Source organism: Myotis myotis, unplaced genomic scaffold, assembly GCF_014108235.1.
Source record: "Myotis myotis isolate mMyoMyo1 unplaced genomic scaffold, mMyoMyo1.p scaffold_m19_p_14, whole genome shotgun sequence".
NCBI lineage: Eukaryota > Metazoa > Chordata > Mammalia > Chiroptera > Vespertilionidae > Myotis > Myotis myotis.
In genome coordinates, this window is record NW_023416318.1 from 42,072,511 (window position 1) to 42,091,831 (window position 19,321).

At 45.5% G+C, this 19,321-nt stretch overlaps 1 protein-coding gene across 1 annotated transcript in view; it reads left to right on the top strand.

The window, feature by feature from the left end:
* The first annotated feature begins 252 nt into the window (after positions 1-252).
* LOC118669458 (ALK tyrosine kinase receptor-like) overlaps positions 253-19,321 on the top strand; it is a 172,817-nt gene continuing 153,748 nt past the window's right edge. Inside the window, exon 1 of the mRNA XM_036335550.1 lies at positions 253-448. Coding sequence (XP_036191443.1) covers positions 306-448 — 143 coding nt within the window. The 5' untranslated portion in view covers positions 253-305. The remainder of the gene's footprint in view (positions 449-19,321) is intronic.

Below are 19,321 nucleotides of genomic sequence, written 5' to 3' on the forward strand. Positions count from 1 at the left end.
CTAAGGTGAGAACTTTGGTGTGCCTGATTATAAAGTCCCCGTCCTCTGTCACCATTCTCTTACATCAGGTTTTAGATTTTACAAAGGGAATAGATGGGGAAGAGGGCTGGTGTGTGCCAAGAGAGTGATGAAGGCCTCCAGCATCACAGACTTTGATGCCATTGGTCTCTAACACCTGCTGCAGAGGTGCTGCTGGTCCATCTGTCTGGACAGATCTGCAGAGTCACTTTCCTTGTCTCTTGTCAGGCTCCTTCCTCCTCCTCAACACCTCAGCAAACTCCAAGCATACCATCTTGAGCCCGTGGATGAGGAGTAGCAGCGAGCACTGCAGGCTGGCCGTCTCTGTGCACAGGCACCTGCAACCTTCCGGGAGGTACGTCGCCCAGCTGCTGCCCCACAACGAGGCTGGAAGAGAGATCCTCCTGGTACCCACTCCGGGGAAGCATGGGTAAGTCCTTGCCCATTCCAGATCTATTTTATTGAAGACAACTTGGCTTTTGGATGAAAAAGTTCAGAGTCTATGACATCTACTTAAAACTCACAGTTGCTCTTTAATGGGCAGGGATCAGACTGAGCCATCACTGCTGCTATTCCCTGGATAGTGTCTCGGGCCCTGGTCTGTGGGGCCCTCTGGCTGCCCAGGCTGGTGGCCTTCCAGAGGCCAGAGGAGCAGCTGGCAGAGTGGGCATTTAATGAGTGGGTGTTAAAGATATTCATTTCCCAAAATCCAGACAGAGCCAAGGAAAAACAGCCCAGGGGAGTGTTAAACGGCCGAAATGAAAGTAATTTAATGTGCTGGAAAGTGGGTTTTATTAGCAGAACTTTGGTGGGAAGGGAAAGAGCAAACTATTGTAGCCATCCTAGCAGGTCCTGCAGGAGCGTGGGACCTAGAGCAGAACTGGTCAGGGAGACCACACGGTATCGGTCTCAAATCAGCAGAGACTGGAACAACCTTTGTTCTAGAACCTCTAAAGCTTACCCAATACTGAAGTGACACCCAATACTCATGTCAGTGAACTCCTCTAGAAGATACCTGCCTACTTCCTGATCCAGAGTGCCTCTAGAAGTGGTGACATTGAAAAGCCAACATGAACCAGGGCATCTCTGTGGCTGCCTTTTTTCTCTTTCCATAAGTGTAAATACCACTGCAAGACCCCAGTTGTGAATGGCCCCCAGGTCTGATTACTTTATAATCAACTAGAGGCCTGGTGCGTGAAATTCGTGCTCTCAGGAGGTGGGGGGAGGTCCCTCAGCCTGGCCTGTGCCCTCTCACAGTCCGGGAGCCCTCGGGGGATGTCCAACTGCTATGGAGGCAGGAGAGGCTCCCACCACCGCCGCTGTGCTCGCCAGCCATGAGCCCAGCTTCTGGGCTGAGTGGCGCTCCCACCAGGGGGCAGCTCCTGAATTGAGCATCTGCCCCCTGGTGGTCAGTGCACATCATAGTGACCGGTCGTTCCACTGTTTAGTTGATTTGCATATTAGCTTTTTATTATATAGGATAAGGGTGAGAGATCCTTCTTTATGGCATGTTTGCAGGAGAAAGATCTCAAATTTCTAGTTAAGCTTAGACTTTGGACTTAGCTTCTCTCTGAGAAAATACCTTGCAGAGGGTTCCCATCTGAACAAGATGTTACCCATCCTCCACCTCCATGGTGTGCTGGGTTGGGGGAGGGTGGGTTCTGCCTACTGATTTCTCAATAAAGCTGTATAGACTGCTTAGTAATTTCTTGAAGGGGAGATCCATAGACTTCTCTGCTGTATGGAGGAATGCTGCGTCCATGGGCATTTTGGCAAACTGTAGGACATAGGCACCTGTCCAGCAATTCAGAGAGCTCTGGGTATTTGTGTAGAGCTGGATCCAGGTTGCTCAGTCTTGGCATTATTGACAGCTAGAACCAGATAATTCTTTTCATCAACATTGACTTATACATGGTCCCCAGCTTCCTAGTCCTCTACCCACTAGATGCGAGTAGCACCTTCCGTGGTTGTGACCAAAAACATGTCTCCAGACATGGCCAGATGTGCCCTGGGGGGTGAAATCATCCCCATTGAGAACCACTGAAATAACCAGAGCATTTTAAAGCTGGGAGAAGTCATGGGATTTATCTGGTTCACCCTCGTCAGTTCACAGGTGTTGGAACTGGAACTGAGACCCAGGAGAAGGAAGGGACTTGCTCCATGTCACATGATGAGTGTGTTTTGGCAGCAAGTGTCTTGCCAACTGCTGAACCAAGTCCTGGGTTACAAAGATATATAATGCCCAAGTCCCTACCCTTGAATAATGATAACTATAACTATTACTAATACTTATTAAGTACTTCCTAGATGTGCTATCCAGTCACTGCTATGCACTTTACATGCATTTTTTAAATTTAATACTAAACAACACAATGAAGCAGAAGCTATTATTATCTTCCATTTTATAGATGAGGAAATTCAGTGAGGTCAAATAACTTGCCCAAGGTCACTAACGAGACAAGGTGGAGGGGGTCTGAATCTTTTTACCCATTGCTGGAAAAACTCAATTAGTTCACAGTGATGCAGCAGAAAAAAAATATTATGCTGTGAATCAAAGTCCTAAATGTAAGTCATAGTTCACTATTCAGTCATAGGGCAATGAACAATCATTTATTGACTATTTTTTATTTATCAGTATTATAGAGGCATGCAAGAATACAAAGGCCAGCCTTTGGTGGTCCACCAAAGGATGTTCAAAGAAAGAGCTCTATGATTTCAGGCAAATCCCATCCCCTCCCAAACCTGTTTCCCCATCTGTAAAATGGGGATGATGATGCTGGTCCTACTCACATGATGCTGTGGGGTCAATGCAATCAAGGGTGTAAAGGGTTTTTCACACACTGAGCAGGATGCAAAGGTAAGAGGCCATTAATACCTTAGTTGGCTCTGTTCTGCTGAGAGTTTTGACACAAAAGATTGAGACTTGTCCGTTCTCTGACTATGGGTCAAGAATCCTTTGGTTTTGAGATCTTGGACAGTTTGCCTCTTTGGAAGCTCACCCCTTTTAATGTCAGAGATGACACCAACAGCACAGTCCTCAGTGTGGCAAGGGGGACACAGTGAAATCCTGATGGTGACAGGGATGATTACAAATGAGGCTGGCTTCTGCTCAGAACAGAACATGGTGGCTTGGGGACTGCTATTTGGAAAATGACATTCAGTGTTTATAGTAATAAGGAAAGAAGTTGTCATAACAAAGTCATCTTGGGAGAGCCTGACGCAGAGGCATGGGCTGAGGAATGATAAGTCAGAGAGTCCACGCAGTCCCCGGAAGCCATGAGTTGTGAGCAGACAATGTCATGGGGAGCAGCATCCTACTTGGAGGCACTGGTGTCAGGGAAGGCATTTGGGGAATCCCAGCAGGTCTAATGAATCACAGAGTGAGCACATGTCTGCCAACATGGCCTGGCTTTGGCCAGGATCTCCTAGGGCACAGATGACAGAGAGCGCCCAGCATGTTCACCTGCTCACCCGGCCAGCCAGAATGGCTGCAAAAGCAAGGAACCAGAGAAATGGGATGTCCAGTAGCCCAGCCCCACTGGCCACAGAATCCAGCAGGCACAGGAAAGGACATCTTAACTAAAAATTACAACCCACAAAGTTCCCATTAATTAAATGAATATGATAATACCCTACTTAATACAGTGAGTTGTGAAATGGCACAAAGAAAATGTCTCACAATTTGCCCAATTATAGTAGACACTTAATATGTGCTAGCTGCTTTCCAGGGCATACATTTATTTAAAAACCATGGATTGAGCGCCTCCCGTATAATAGGTGCTGGGAATAGACAAAGACAGCACAGGCACAGCTTTCAGGGAGCACCCAGCCCAGTACAGAACACACAGGCAAGAGAGCAGCAGCACATGCTTGTGCAAATGTTTTCAAGTTGGGACCCAGAGATATTGAAAGGCTAAGCTCAGAGCAGCGCCAGCAGAGCCAGCACAGGACACCCAGCTCCTACTCTGCCTCCTGCATGTCCCTGCCTTTCTGCAGAAAGCTGCTTCAGAAAGAGCAGCCCAACAGTGTGAAGCCCGTGTCTTCCTGGCCTCAGAAACACAGCCTCAAGGACTGGTGGGGTTTCCAGCTGCAGGAGCGACTCTCCAGGGCTCCTCCCAGAACATCCATCGCAAACTCTTCTTCCTCTCCAAGCACAGGGCTTTCTCCCGTAGCTGTGGGTGTCTGGGGACTTTATCATGTATGACCAGACTACACAGGGTGTGGAGGGAAGAATTGGGCCCTGAAAGGATAGAACTTGCCAATCATTTGAATACTTGAAAAGGTGTTTTAATCTGATAGGATTTGGTGATACTCGGACTTGAGCTGAGATAAGCTGTCAGGGCCATTCTAGCACAAACACGGCTGGATCCAGAAGGTGGTAGAAAAATGAGTGTCCTCGGCACACAGATTCACCTTCCGCAGGATCTTAACCCTACTCTCAGAGGAGACTTGAGTTCCCTTTTCCCCAATGATTTCCTGATGGGCAGAACCAAGCCTAGAGGCAGGATGTGATGTGATGAAGGTCAGAGTGCACACTCCGGAGCCCAGCCCTCCTGTGCCCTGTCTCCCGGCTGAACAGCAGCATCTAGAAGTCCTGACACTTATTGCCCTTAGACTGAAATCTGCAGCAACCTCCCCAGGGGAAGACAACCCAAAGTCAGTGTTGGTTCTCACATGGCTGCCACGTTTCTGTAAACCAGTCACTTCTGACCCAAGACCCCAGCTGTAAAACCAGCAGCAATCTTAATGGGAGACCTGCCAGAGGAATCTAACCCAAAGTGATTCAACCCGAAGGGTGTCAGGAGATGCAGTTTCAGCCTCGGTTCCGCCGCTAATTTGCAGCGTGGCTATGGAACCACCACAGCCCTTCCCAGCCTCGGCTTCTTACCTTCTAAACAGAGCTCCCAGCTGCTCTCTGTTTCCTTCTTTCATCCTACAGTATCAGCAACACCCTGTCAGGGTGCCAGTCAGGACTAGGGTAGCAGGACATGCTTTCCCCACCCAGACTCTGCTTTTGCCTCTGCCCACCATTCTGGCAAATGGGACAGTTACCCCTCACTGAACCATAGAGACTTTCTGCCACTAGTGTACAGACCCTGAAGTTTCCTGTAAATAGACCAGCAGGTCTCAGCAGGCTGATGAGGAAGAGGCTCAGGATAGGGCAACATGGAAAGAGGCCATGAGGAATTTGCTTCTGAAAAGACGTCTGACTGCCTTTGCCAAGCTATGTTGGGTCTAACTCCAGTTGGCCCAGAGCACTGTAGCAAGTCTGGCCAGTGTGGGGAATCAGAGGCCTGTGGCCTTCAACATTGTTCAGCCCAAGTCCTCCTTGCATCCTTTTTGCATGATAAACGGGTCGGAAATAAAGAAGGTGATCATTTATTGAAATTGATGCCCTCGAGTGGCAGTGTCGCAATGATTTAATTTCAGGCCCAGCATTTTCTCACTTTCAAAGTCATTCACAGTGTCAGCTTCTCTCCTTTTCCCCTTGGTCTGAATAACACACTGATAAATATACAATAAGGGCTTTAATGTACGGGTGATTTACACTAAAAAGAGAAAGCCATTCAAAGGCTTTAAAGATAATTTTTTAAAGTCTTAACACTCACACCCAGGCTTGTCAAGGGCAGACTTCTCAGTCAGGAGGACAGTCATGAAGACCCAAGCTTGTCAAGGGCAGTCGTGAAGCTAGGAGTTCTCTGAGCGTAATGCAGTCATAACACTTGGGTCCTAAGTGTGCTGGGAGGTTGGGCAAGTCTTTGAATCTCTATAAGTCTCAATTTTCCTATCTGTAAAATGGTAATAATTGGCCTACCTCATGGGGTGGTTGTGAGGATTAAATCAGGGCTGGCCTCCAGGCTGCTCTGGGTGGTCGGGGAGTGAGGAGAGCCAAGTGTAGCAATTTTGCACCCCTCATTCTTGGAGTAACTACCTGTATTCTCTAAGTTGGACCCCAAAGTTCCAGTCCCACTGACTATGCCAGGATTTACCATATTTCTCACCCCTGTGAGTAGTAATATTGAAACAACCACTAACATGCTAGTCCCTCTCTAGAGCACCTGGACTTTAAGCCGTTAATCAGGTACATCTCAGGCTCTGGGGGAACAAATCAGAACCAAGCATTTTACAAAATTCATACAGCTGATCTCATCCCAAGTGATTCTGATTTTATTAGTTTTGGGAAGGGGCATGGACATATGTATTTTAGAAAGTGCCACAGGGAATCTGGTATACGTTGAAAATTAAGAATCATGACTAACATCTCAGCTTGAATTGGTCGATAACATAAGCTGGTAGTTTCTTATTTCCTTTTACTAAGTAGTAAGGAGAAACGTTAGGAAGAACGCTTGAAGAGGTGAGACAGACGTGATTGCAGGGTGCAGAGTCGTTTCTCCCTCACATAGGTGGACAGGCTGTGACAGGCTTTCCAACCCTTGCCTGATCCTGCCTGTGCAGCCCCCAAAGCTGGGGTGGCTGGGGAAGATCTAAGGCCATGTATAGGTCTGGTCTCCACCCATAAGTCTAGTCAGGTCACACCTGTTATCCTCTCTCCAAAAGGACTATAGCTTTCAAGGCCAGAGGGGCCTGAGAGGAGTACGGAGTAGACTAGAGACCCAGATCTTTTAGAGCAGAGGGAGCCTCCATCCACCCACCATCCACCACCCATCTTTGTTCTTTAGAATGGCACGTATTGACTCTCCTCTAGGTCCCAGGTTAACAGAAGAGCCATTGCCTCTTCTATGTTCTCAGGAGGCAGGTGCTATGTTAAAATTCATGGTGAATATCTGCATAGTGCATGTTCAGGTTACCAGGTGCATCAACGTCTATCAACTCATTTCATCTTCACTGCTGTCTGTCCCACAAATTATTCTCCCCATTTTACAGATGAGTAACCTGAATCACAAGGAGTCTCAGTAATTTGCTTAGAGTCATGGGGAACACACAGGGGAACACAGATCTTTGGGGTCTTTTTTTTCTTTTCTCATGCCATTTTCCCAAGCAGGCCTTGCAGCTGAACCCTGGTATCACGCCTGACTCTGAGAAAACTGAGGCCTATTCTTGTCAGTCAGGAAAAGCCTTTTGAAGAGACTCATCTGATTTTTGGTCATTTAACTCTGGACCAAAAGCCTTGAAGGTAAAGACGTCAGCTTGTACATCTTATTTCCCACAGCCTGGCACAGCACCTAGCACATAGTAGGTGTTCTGTATTATGTGAATAAACACCAGAGCAATTTATGGTAGTTCTGCAATGGTAGTTCTTCTCAAACATAAGCTCTGGATATAAAAATTAAATCCCGGTCCAAGATCACAGAAGAGTCTTCAATCGATGACAAGATGAAAAGTATTTCACCCGCCTTCTGCCTGGGCCCAGGGATAGATGTATAGCCCTCCCTGGGGCTCAGGAAGCAGCTGTCAGAGTGTACCTGAACTGTGAAGGTTGCCACTAAGTACAAAGGACAATTCCTTTCCTGGCAGGTACAACTTTTACTCACGATTGCTTTCATTGATGGGCGTCAGGAAAAATAAATGAAAAGACCATTGGCTTCTGCCAGCTTTGACCTTCGAGATGTGACAGCCCAGGGGCTGTAGTGGGCTCTTTTAAGCCGGTCGCTTTCGTCTTCCCACTCTGCCCTGGATATTTGATGGATTGAACACTAGGAAGAGGAGAGAATTGTGAATACCTGTAACCCTGTGGCTTGTCAGAATGACATCTTGGCAAATCCCATAATGATAAATATAGGTTGTGTACAAAGAGAGGTCAAAATGCATAGAGACAACAATCACTTCTCATCTCAGAAATGTTTGCTGTGCCTCGCCACTTCCCAATGTGGAGGGCGATGTTGAAATTAGGTGGAGGAATTTAGACAAGAGACCACTGGTGTCAAGAAATTCAGTCATTCATTGCAGCATGTGTTGTGTCAATAATTGCTTACGAGTCTTAGGCACTGGTTGGTGATGACTCATCCTGCTTTAGGGGTGAACAGTGAGGCTTGCATTGGATGACAAGGGACAGTATGATGCCATGGGGAAAGGGCTGTAATGCATGTGTGCACGGGTGTCACGGGGGTGCAGAGGAGTTGCACAGCTGAGTGTGCTGGTGGCTGGATTGCCCAGAGAAGACATTCGAACTGGCTCTGAAGGGACAGGGAGTGGTCAGGTGCATGAGGAGAGGAGGGCATCCCACAAACAGAAGGCATGTGTGCCCGGGCTAGGCAGCTGGAGAAAGTTGGTCATATGCGGTGTCTGCACCATCCCTTGGGTTTGTCACTCAGCTCCCCTGCCCCTATCCATTTCTCTGAGTGCTCACACTTTGGTGTGTATGTGCCACCAGCTTGTGTTCCCTCCCCACCAAGGCAGTGTCCAAACAGGAAAGTCTCATCCCTGGACACCCCCCCAAATCCCTCTCACACCTCTTCTTGTAGCAAATGTTCTGCTACAAGTGCTCAAAAGATTTTGCCCTGGGTTCAGGCACTTCCCTCACTTTCTCCTTCTCTCTGGTAGTATCTTCCTCCCATATAAGGACTCCAAGTTCCTATAAATGATCCATGTGTGCAATAAATTTCCACCCCAGTATATATAGATTTCAGAGTAAAAGCTATTCCCACTTTTTGGTTACAATTGGTCTAGACCAGTGATGGCGAACCTTTTGAGCTCTGCGTGTCAGCATTTTGAAAAAACCCTAACATAACTCTGGTGCCGTGTCACATATAGAAATTTTTTGATATTTGCAACCATTATCTTTGCAACCAAAGACTTATATTTTTGATATTTATTTTATATATTTAAATGTCATTTAACAAAGAAAAATCAACCAAAAAAATGAGTTCACATGTCACGCGTGTCATAGGTTCACCATCACTGGTCTAGACTCCAGGACTTTCCTGTCATCTCCCCTTCCCCCCTTTTGCAGGAAGAGTAGTTAAAGTTTGTTATTCCTGGTGGATTGCCCTTTACCACCTTTTACACCGAAGACCCTTACTCGCTTTTCAGCACCCAGTTCAATGTCTCCTCTGAGAAGCCCCTTTAGGGTGTTTTTGGGGGATATATTCAGACCACAGCAAGGAAAAAGAGTCATAGTGACTTAGTGCTTACTCTATGGTGCCAAGAATTGTTCTAGTGCCTTCTGTGGGTTCTCTCACTTAACACTATGCTTATCACCACTCAGTGAAGGGGACACTCTTATCCCCTGCATCCTCCAGGGGAGGCTGAGGCTCAGTGAGGTTCGATAGCCTGCCCAGGGTCACACAGCTAGTGAGGAACAGGCTGGATCTGAGCGCAGGCAGTCTAACTCCACAGTCCAGTCCTCATCACCCACTGTGGGCCTCCCTATCATCAACCAAAGATTAAGACCATATTATTATTTATATATAATTATTAACCTTTTTTTCTTGATAAATACCCAGCTGCATCTTTTCTATGGTATATATGTAATCTTTTCCACCCTAAGTAAAGGGCAAAATTCTAAGGCCTTGGCCCACAGAAGAAGCACATTGTGGTGAGCAGGCAGCCCTGAGAGCAGGGACTAGAAAGCCTCATGCCTGGCCCTCCAGAAAGTTATAAAAAGTCCACTGGAGAGCGTGGTCTTGGCTCCCCTGTCTCCTGAAGCTCTGTGCCATTCCAGCCCCCTGGCCTGCAGATGCAGGTCTCTGTGGTGAAGAAGCCAAATCGGTGATGGAATCATCAGCTCTTTTATTTACAATAAAAAAGTGTAGGCAACCAGTGCTGATGGCACACAGTAAAGAGACACTACGACCTGCTTAAGAGCTCAGCTCAGCCCTGCATTCGCTCTAAGCCTCCGAGTACGCCTCCCTGTTTTTCATTCCCTGACCTGCTCCTGTGCGTCCTATCCCCCGCTGTGTTTTGCTTATAGTGCCACACTCACATATGCAGCTAACTTCCTTGCTGTTTATAGCAGAAATGCATTTTCTTATGGTTCAGAGCTTTAGTTAAGAGCTATGTCAACCACGGGATTTCACATTTAAAGGGCTTTACAAAATCTACACCGGATTTGGTGCAGTGTTTATTCCTGAGAGGATCTTACATCACTAAGCTCCTAGAAGGAGTGTTCCCACTACTACTTTCAAATTACTGATAGCTGTCCTCTGCCAGTGGGTAAGTCTACAGTGGCCAGAAAGGGGAGGGCATGCAGGGAAGGCCCCGCTTATTAACCAAGAGCAGACCGAGCCCAGGCAGCAGAGCTAATGTTGCTAGTAGCCTACATATTTCTTGATACCATTCACACCTGGGTTACTTGAGGGCCTGGGGTCTTCCTCCAAGCCTCACTCCAATGAAGGTTGGACAGAGGGAGTCTGCAGCGAGAGCTGCATGCTGTGCTGTTTTCTGTGGCCCCACTTCTTGGCTCAGCGTTTCAGTTCACCTGAAGGAGCGTGAGGTTCTACTGTTGGTTAATTCTGTGAAATGATCTTTGAAATCTTTGAGAAGGATGACTTCTGTGACTCTTCCCGGGCATTAGGAAGTCCCAAATGGAACACATCCAGACCTTGATGAGACAACTGGCAAGTGGACATTGTAGGCTATTAATCTTCTGTTTCGAACTCTTCGGTGAACCCCGAAACTGAGGAGCAAGTCTGAGCTCCTTGTTAGCATGGCACATGACCCCGATTTTACCCCACCCTCCTGAGCCTGGCTTACCCACTCCTGTGGACCCATACTTCATTTATATCAAACTACTCACAGTTACCCCAATTGAAACAGGTTGTTTCAAGCCCTCTTGCCTTCTCTCACCTCCCTGACCACCAAGTACAATTCTCTCCTCCTTCAAGAAACAATCTCTTAGCTCCTAAACCTTTCCTGAGACCCCAACCCCGTGCCAAGCAGACTTGATTACACCATCCTTTGCACCCACGTTTGTTGCCTGTTCCACATCTCAGCACTGCACCACATGTGTTCCTTTTACATGTCCTTCTTACCCACTGGGCCCCCTAAGAATAGGGATGGGCATTATTGATCACTGTATCTCCAGTGCCCAGCACAGTGCCTAACTTACAGCATGTGTTTAAGAAATGCTTATTAAACAAACAAAACCCCAAGTTAATTGCACCAGGGACTCTTTGAGAACTTGAGATATGGTTTTAAGAAACAAAATGCATCTAGAAAGCTCTTGGCCAAAATTTCATTTCCATCCTCTATAACAACTCACTTCCTTCTACCCAACCCCAGATAGAGTGACTGTCCTCAGCCTGCCTCATCTCCATTTGTAGTGCTAACTGTTCACACTGCTAAGCAAATGCTGGCACACATTAGCCTTGAAATAAAGTGGTTCCCATGCTTTCTGATTGCCCTCTCCGTGATCCGTTTAGCCCCTCCAATTTTCCAGGTAATTTCCTATATATGCTCCCTGTCTGTTTCCTAATCTTCCACAAGAGACTTCTACTTGGTATTTTTTCCTCAATTTCTCCCTCTCCTTAGTTTACTACTCTTTACATTCCCACTTAAGCACACTGATTCCTGTTGAGATTTTATCTTTTCAGATAAGCTAGAATGAACTCCAATTGCCTTCTTTCCAACTGTTCCTTAAATATTCTCTCCATTGGTTTGTGTGTTTTTTTTCTCCCAGGACTAAAATTCCTTCCTAAGTGTGTGAAAGTCTAATCATTATTCCACTGGATGTTTACCTGCAGGCCTCAGAGCGACTGCTCTGCCTGGAGTCTCCCTGCCCGATCACTCTCCATAGGGAGCCTCTTGGTGCCCATTGAAGAGTCATTCTCTCAACAAACCCAGATGATTCCCACCTCTAAAGTCCTCACTTGTCTTTCCACTTTCTTGACTAACCTTCTGCCCCCTGTCTAACAAAGCTGGCCTCTGGACTTGGGGAGCTGGTGGCAGTAGGTTCATTGTGTGTGGAACTGAGCCAGGAAATTTGGTAGTTGGCAAAGCCAGAGTTCAGGTGAAAATAGAAACTCCTGTATTTCACTATATGTTTGTGGTCCTTGAGTCTTTGGCCCTTTGTCAGTGGCTGCCTCTCACTTTCACATTCCAACATGACTGTTTATGCTAAGATGGATTAAAGCCATAGTGTAGCTAACAGAACTTGAAAACATATGTCAGTCATAATGTCATTGAGCAGAAAAGAACCTTAAAAGTACTTGAATTCAACTCCTTTACCCACACCTCAAACCAGTGCAAGAGCCTCTTCCAAAGCTCACTGGAACTCAGATCACCTGGCTCAACCAGTAGGGAGTTTACCCTCTTGCAAAGCAGACCATCCCACTGAGGGGAAGCTTTAGCAGCCAGGAAGAACTCTCTCATGCCCACTGGCTTTGTAACCTTGGGAAAGTTGTTGGATGTCTCTGAAAAGTTATTTAATTTCTTCAAGCCTCTTGTGTCTCATCCATAAAATGCAAATAGTAATACCTACCTTATAGGAGCTTTGTGAGGAGTATCGTTTCAGCATTACGTATGTATTGAGTGTTTACTATGTTCTTAGCACTAAAGCATAGGATTGCTTTTAATACCACAATTTCCCTATGAAATAATATTATAACAGTGTGTACAAGACACCTAGAATAATTTTAACAGAGTGACTGATGTATGTTAGTTCCTTCTCCTATTTCACCATTATCCAGTTGATCCTCTATTTCTCCTCTGAAATCACATAGAACAAGCCTACTTTATCCTAACAAGGCAGTTTTTCTTTCCTTTGAGTATGGTTTTCACTTTTTATTGATTTTTATATAGAAAGAGAAAGAGTGAAAGAAAGAGGGAGGTAGGAAGGGAGAGAGAGAGAGAGAGAGAGAGAGATATATCAATTTTTTGTTCCACTTATTTACGCATTTATTGCTTTATTCTTGTATGTGCCCTGACCAGAGATCAAACCTGCAACCTTGGCATATCAGGACAACACTCTAACCAACTGAGATACCTAGCCAAGCCTCATGTCTTTTTAACTTCTCCTGCTCCAGGCTAAACAGTTTTAGTTTCTTCTATAGCATATTTTCCAGAGTCACATTCTTCCAATGTGTTCTCACCGGTGAAGGGGTCAAGGGCCTGGTTCTTCAGTGATCAGAAACCTCCACCCATCGCCACACTGTATGATATGACCTTTACAAAAAAGATGTGAAGAGGTGGCTCCCTCTCTGCCCTGAGGGGAGTTCACCAGTGGCCCCTCCAGGTGACATGTGAGGTGGACAGAGGCAAACACCAGTGAGAAGAGACTGTCTACTCTACATGTTCCATGTGAAACAGCATCTTTGCTGCCTACTCAGCAACACACCACTTCCTGCATGGTAGAGCGATCCAAGCTTATGCTATGGATCACTCTCCACTGGCTGCATCCTGCTATTTGAACCCCAAACACTCTAAAATTGATGCCATCAGGAACCAGGGAGGCTATCGGAGCATTTCATCAAAATCATTTCTTACACTATTTGCATCTTTTTCTTCCTGATGGAGAATTCTCAAGTTTCTTTTGCAAGTAAAGAAGGCCTTGCTTGTTTGCTATTGACATACCCAAAAATGTCTGATTCAAAAAGAAATTCAATTTTGTCCCCAGCTTTCACATCATTTTGCTTTGTTTGTTATCCTTGTGGTCCACCAGCTTTGCCCCTTTGTTCCCCTAATTGCCAGAGACATTTTTATACTGAGTAAATTGTATCAGGCCCTCTGCAAAATGAATCAATTTGGGAAGAGTATGAGCTGCACTGTTGTCTTAAGTGTGCATTAACATTTAGATACGTTATTTAAAACGGGTCTGGGGTTAGTGCCAGGGAGACAGCCTCATGACTATGCAGACTCATTCTCTGCAGCCAGACTCTGAGGAAGGGAACTGGGGGACCCTGTAACCCATTCCAGCCCCGTTCTATTCTCCATCCCTCTAGGGAGGGCTTCCACCAGATGAGATCTTAAGATCTCAGATTTGGGAACTTGATTGACACACTTGAGCTTGACAGCCAGGAGTAGGAGACAATGGAGAGGAAAGATTCTCTTTCTCTCTCATCGTACATCAGGCACACACATGAAATCTAGGTTTAAGTACAAACCAAACAGCCAGAAGCCTTTGGTAGTCAAATAAAGCACACACAAAGAAACAAAAGACACCAGCCAACATTCTCTAGTGTAAGAGTTAAACGGTGTCCTGGAAACCAGTGAAAAGGAAGAGCTGCAATCCAGACGGTGATGTGGTGATTCGATGAGCCAATTCTTTTATCATCAAGAGTTAGTTAATATCTCCATTAGCAGCAGGAGGTTTAAAAATTGGGAAGCGTGGCAACACCAGGACAATTGCCTGATTTATGCTTTTCAATCACCTGGGCTCATAGCCCAAGTGGTAATGGACTCCATCCATCAAAGAAGTATTCCATATAGCATCCTGGTTTCTGAAGAAATCTGGACATCTTCACAGAGAATGGGCTAAATACTATAATCCGTGTGAAAGCCCTTAGCACAGTGCCTCAGTAAAAGGTGGTTGAATCTATTCTGTCTATTTTAATTTTATGTCCAGAGATATAATGGTGCATTAGCTATAGAAGAGAAATAAAACAGCAATTGTATAATACTGTAATTCAGATCCCAAAGCCCCAAGATACACAGTTATGAAGATTGTAAGGGGGTGGCACCTCTGCCCATGGGCATCCCTTCTGTCTTAGCCTCTATGGCCCTTGGCAAGTAACATCTCCAGTCCCAAGGAAACTCTGTAATTGTATAGACATTTCCACCGATTCCTTTCAACAGAGTCTGAGCTTGCTGCAGGCACACACTGTGCTGTCACTTTGCCCAAAGTCCAAAACAAGTTCTGGACATGGAGTAGGTATTCAGTAAATGTTTGTTACCTGAGCAATTAGAACTTAAAACATATTGTCGTGCTGCTATCCAAGTTGAAGTAGATGATGAGTCAGTGTATCTTATTACCTTTGTGCTGGATAGGAAGGAGTAAAGCAGCAGGATCCTTGACTAGAGATGGAAAACAACACATAAGGACCACTGCTAACCAGTCTGCTGCCTGAAAATGGCAATAATTATGACTTGGGTAGCACTTAAGTGCCCTGACCTATGTTTATCCATTTAATCATCACAAGCGTCCTGTGAGGTAACATATCATTTGTGTCCCCATTTTATGGGTGGAGACACTGAACTTGCTGACGGTACTACAGTTAGTAATGATCAGAACGTGGATTTGAACCCACGGGATCTGGTTCCAGAGCCCATGACCACACTGTATGATATGACCTTTACAAAAGAGATGTGAAGAGGTGGCTCCGCTCTCCGCCCCAAGGGGAGTTCACCAGTAGCTTTGTCAGGTGACATGTCAGGTGGACAGAGGCAAACACCAGTGAGCAGAGATTGTTTCCTCCACATGTTCCACGTGAAACAGCATCTCCGCTGCCTATTCAGCAACACACCACACCCTACAGGGTAGAGACGTGGGCCCATTAATTCAGCTACCATTAGGCCTTGGAAGGAGGATGCTATACATAGTGCTGGTTTCGGAAAAAATGAGAGAAGAACCATCGTAAGCTTTCATCACAAGCTGGTGAGAAGCTTCCTACATAGCCCTGTGTCCTGGGAGAGGAAGGGGGAGGGAAAGGGGGAAGAAGAAGGGAAGGAGGAGGGGAGGGGTAGATCTCCCAGCAGTGCACTTAGTCATTCCCTTCTCTTCATAGGTGAAATTAAATAACAAACCACTAAGAGGAGGGAGGAATACATATGTATTATTGGATAAACTGAGGCCAGGTGGAAATAACAAGGTCTGCTTGCATTCTGCTGCTATGTGGGAACCCACTCAGATCACTGGCCCCGCTCTCCTCTCAGTCCTGCTCAGTCAGCCTTGCACTGGCCCCTCACAGCCCTGTGAAGAGGATTTCCAAAAGCTCTAGGAAAAATATCCGCCTCTAATTGAACTTTCCCCTCTTGATTTTGCCTTTTGATGCCTGAACTTAATTGCTTTTAAACAGGAAGCTGCTGTGACCAGAGAATTCAGTTACAACTGCATCATTTGTGCTGAGCCGATTTTGCCATATGCTTCTAAAGCTGGTTACAGGTTGATTTTGATGAGAGCAATGCAATTCCCACCAGCCTTGCTATAATTAGTTGTCTGCTTACACGATTGGGGAAAGAAAATTATTTATTGATTCCCAATTCAGAAAGAAAATCAACAAATGTGTTTCCCACAACCACATGATTCTATTCTGACCTTCCTGTCTTGGTGAGATTGTGTCCCTTGGCCTACCCCCTTTCCTCTTTTCATGCAGGGTTGCCCTCCTCTTTGTCTTCATTCATTCATTCATTCAGTCAGTCAATAAGTACTTACTGAGTATTCCTCTATTACGTGTAGGGAACTGTGCTGGATGGCAAGAATAGAGCTGGGAGCAACAGAAACAATTGCTGTCCTCATGAAGCTTACACTCTAGAGGGAGAATGAATATACATTACTGGTTACATGTAGGAACATAAAATTACCATAGTGATACATGTGGAGGAGTTCAGGCTTCTGTGAGCTCTTACAAGAGGGGGGCCTGAACCAGGTGGGGATCAGAGAAGCCTTCCCATAGAAGTGGCATTGGAACTGAATTCTGAAGAGGGAGTGGTCATGTGACAAAGTGGCAAGACTCCTTCTGGGAGTGGGAACAGCATCTGAAGGCCCTGAAGGGAAAGAGGTAAGACATTTTTTAGGAAATCAAGGAAAACTGGTGCACCTGGGCCTGAGAGTAAGGAGAGGCCTGCTGGAGAAAGGAATGGGGTGAAAGGCGGACAGAGAGACCCGGCACATGTAGGATCACAACTTTCATCTTCAGAGCCAAGGAGCAGCTGATGTAGAGTTTTAAGGGCAGGATCGAGAGTGTGTTGGAGCTGGTACAGCAATTGGTATGGAGGCCTTTGCAGCAGCTCAGGGGACAGGTGGTTAGTCCTGACTGCAGAGTGAGGTCCAGAGAGAAATGAACAGGCTTGTACATATCTAAATACAAGGTGCAATAGACAGGTTTAGTGATGGATTGGATATAGGTGGGAGAGAGAGGAAGATAATTTTGCTTTGGCCAATTAGGTGAATGGAGCCATTCACTAAAACAGGAAAAATGAAGGCGGCACAGATGTGGAGAGGAAGGTACAAAGTTCAGTGCGAAGGTGTTGAGTGTTCAGCAGTGGACACGGGTCTGGAGCTCCGAGAAAAGATTTGGGCTGGAGAAAAATTTTAGGATTTTTCAGCATGTTGACATGCCCTTGGAGCCAATGGAAGTGTATTAAAATGTCTAGGAAATTTCCTGGTAATGAATCATAGACCTAAATGTAAAATCTAAACTACAGTGGGTCCTCCAATAACATTATTTCTTTATAACATTGATAGGAGAAAATAATCGATTGCCGGCCAGGGCTACTGTCTGTGTGGAGATGGCATGTTGGCCCCCTGTCTGCGTGGATTTTCTCAGGGTACCCTGGTTTTCCCCACATCCCATGAGAGGAACTGGGATATCTAAGTCGTCCCAGGCTGAGTGAGTATGTGTGACTGAGTGGCCTGTGGTGGAAGGAGTCCTGCCAGGGTGGGTTCTGGCCTTGTTCCTGAGCTGCCAGGAGAGGCTCCTGCCCCCCACCACCCTAAACTAGAATAAGCATGCTGGAAAAGAATTATCTTCCTTGTTTTTATTAATCTTTCTCAACTGTATGTATAGCTCACATTTATTTCAGTGTTTAATATTAGAAATGTTTTGGGGCCTTTATTTAGAAGTTTGGTGAGGTTTTTGTGACCAGAAAATGCCACAGGAACTTAACTCTTATATCAATTAGCCTACGGTAACATTGCTTTCCTTATAGATCGCTTCATTTAAAGTCACAGTTTCCAAGAACCTATTGTTGCTTTTAAGTGAGGACTTGCTACATAAAATTTCTAGAAGAAAACCTAAGAGAAAATCTCTGCAAACTGAAATAAGCAAAGATTTCTTAGCTAGTACACAAAAACCATCAATAAAACAAAATACTGAACTATTAGAAATAGTCAAAATTTAATTCTTGCTCTCAAAGGATTCCATTTAATAAATGAAAAGCCAAGTCACTGAATAGGAGGAACTATTGAGAAGCCAGGAACAAAGACCATTTGGTGTGTGCATCCTTCCATTCACGTACAATTCTAGAAAATGCAAACTGATCTACAGTGACAGAGAGCCGGGCAGAGGTGGCCTGGGGAGGCAGACTAGGGCTGACTGCAAAGGGAGGGGAGATAGTGGAAATGTTCTGTATTTTGAATGTGGTATGGTTTCATGGTATAACAACTATTAAAACTCATCATGTTGTACCCTTTAAATGGATGTCATTTATTGCATATAAATTATACCTCAATAAAGTTGACTTGAAAAATACCTAGAGAGAGAATAGAGGGGGAAGACAAGAGAGGGGAGAGTAAAAGTAGTGAAGCTGCTCATGTATAGACAGATGGAGGAGCCGAGGTGTGAACGGTGGTCAGAGGTGCTGCCCGCCGGAGGGGCAGAGATCAAGGCCACGTATTCACATTGCATTGTCCCCCAGCCCAACTCGCATGGCTCAGATGCCGCTGGTCAGGATGGAGATCGGATTCATGAATTGCCTTCCTCGTGAAGGGTTCCCAGGAGACTTCAACCCACGCTGTTCTCCTCTTCTCTCTACTCCATAAAACTGTCTAGACTACAAAATAACACTCCAGTGTCTCATCTGATCACATAATGCCTGTAGGTTGCTATACTCAATTCTTTGTTTCCTTAGTCTATCAATATCCAGTGTTATCTTTGTTTACAAATTGTTTTCTGTAGGTCTCTGGTTTCCCCCAAGACTGTTCGCTCACTGCTGGTTATTGAATTGTTGCTATAAAAATATTGTACATATTGAGTACTTGTAACATCCTATGAAGTAAGTATTATTAATTTCCGTTTACAGGGCAGAAAACAACCAAAGCTCAGGGAAATCAAGCAACTTCCTAAGGAGTAGAACTGGGGTTTGAGTTTAGCTCTTTGTGAGTTCTGAGTTTTCATTTATTTCAGAGTTCTAAAGCCTGCAGTCACGGCCTCCTTCCAATCGGGGCATGGTTTATACTTATTTTGCACGCCTTTGCAACTGGTATGGTGCTAAGCACATATTGGTTTATTTATTGATTGATTTCCCAAGCTAATATTTCTACGCTTTAAAGTAGCAACCACCTGCCCCAAGGACTCTTAAGGGGCTTTAAGAATGTCAATTACTAGGTACATTTCATCTTTGCTGGAGCAGATTAAGGGATAAATTAATGGGGTCCCAGGCTTTTTGTCACTAGTGGGAGAAGAGGTAGTCAGGTCAGCCTCCTTGTCTCTGCTCATCCCAGTTGTCTTTTCACCTCCTGGGACTTCTT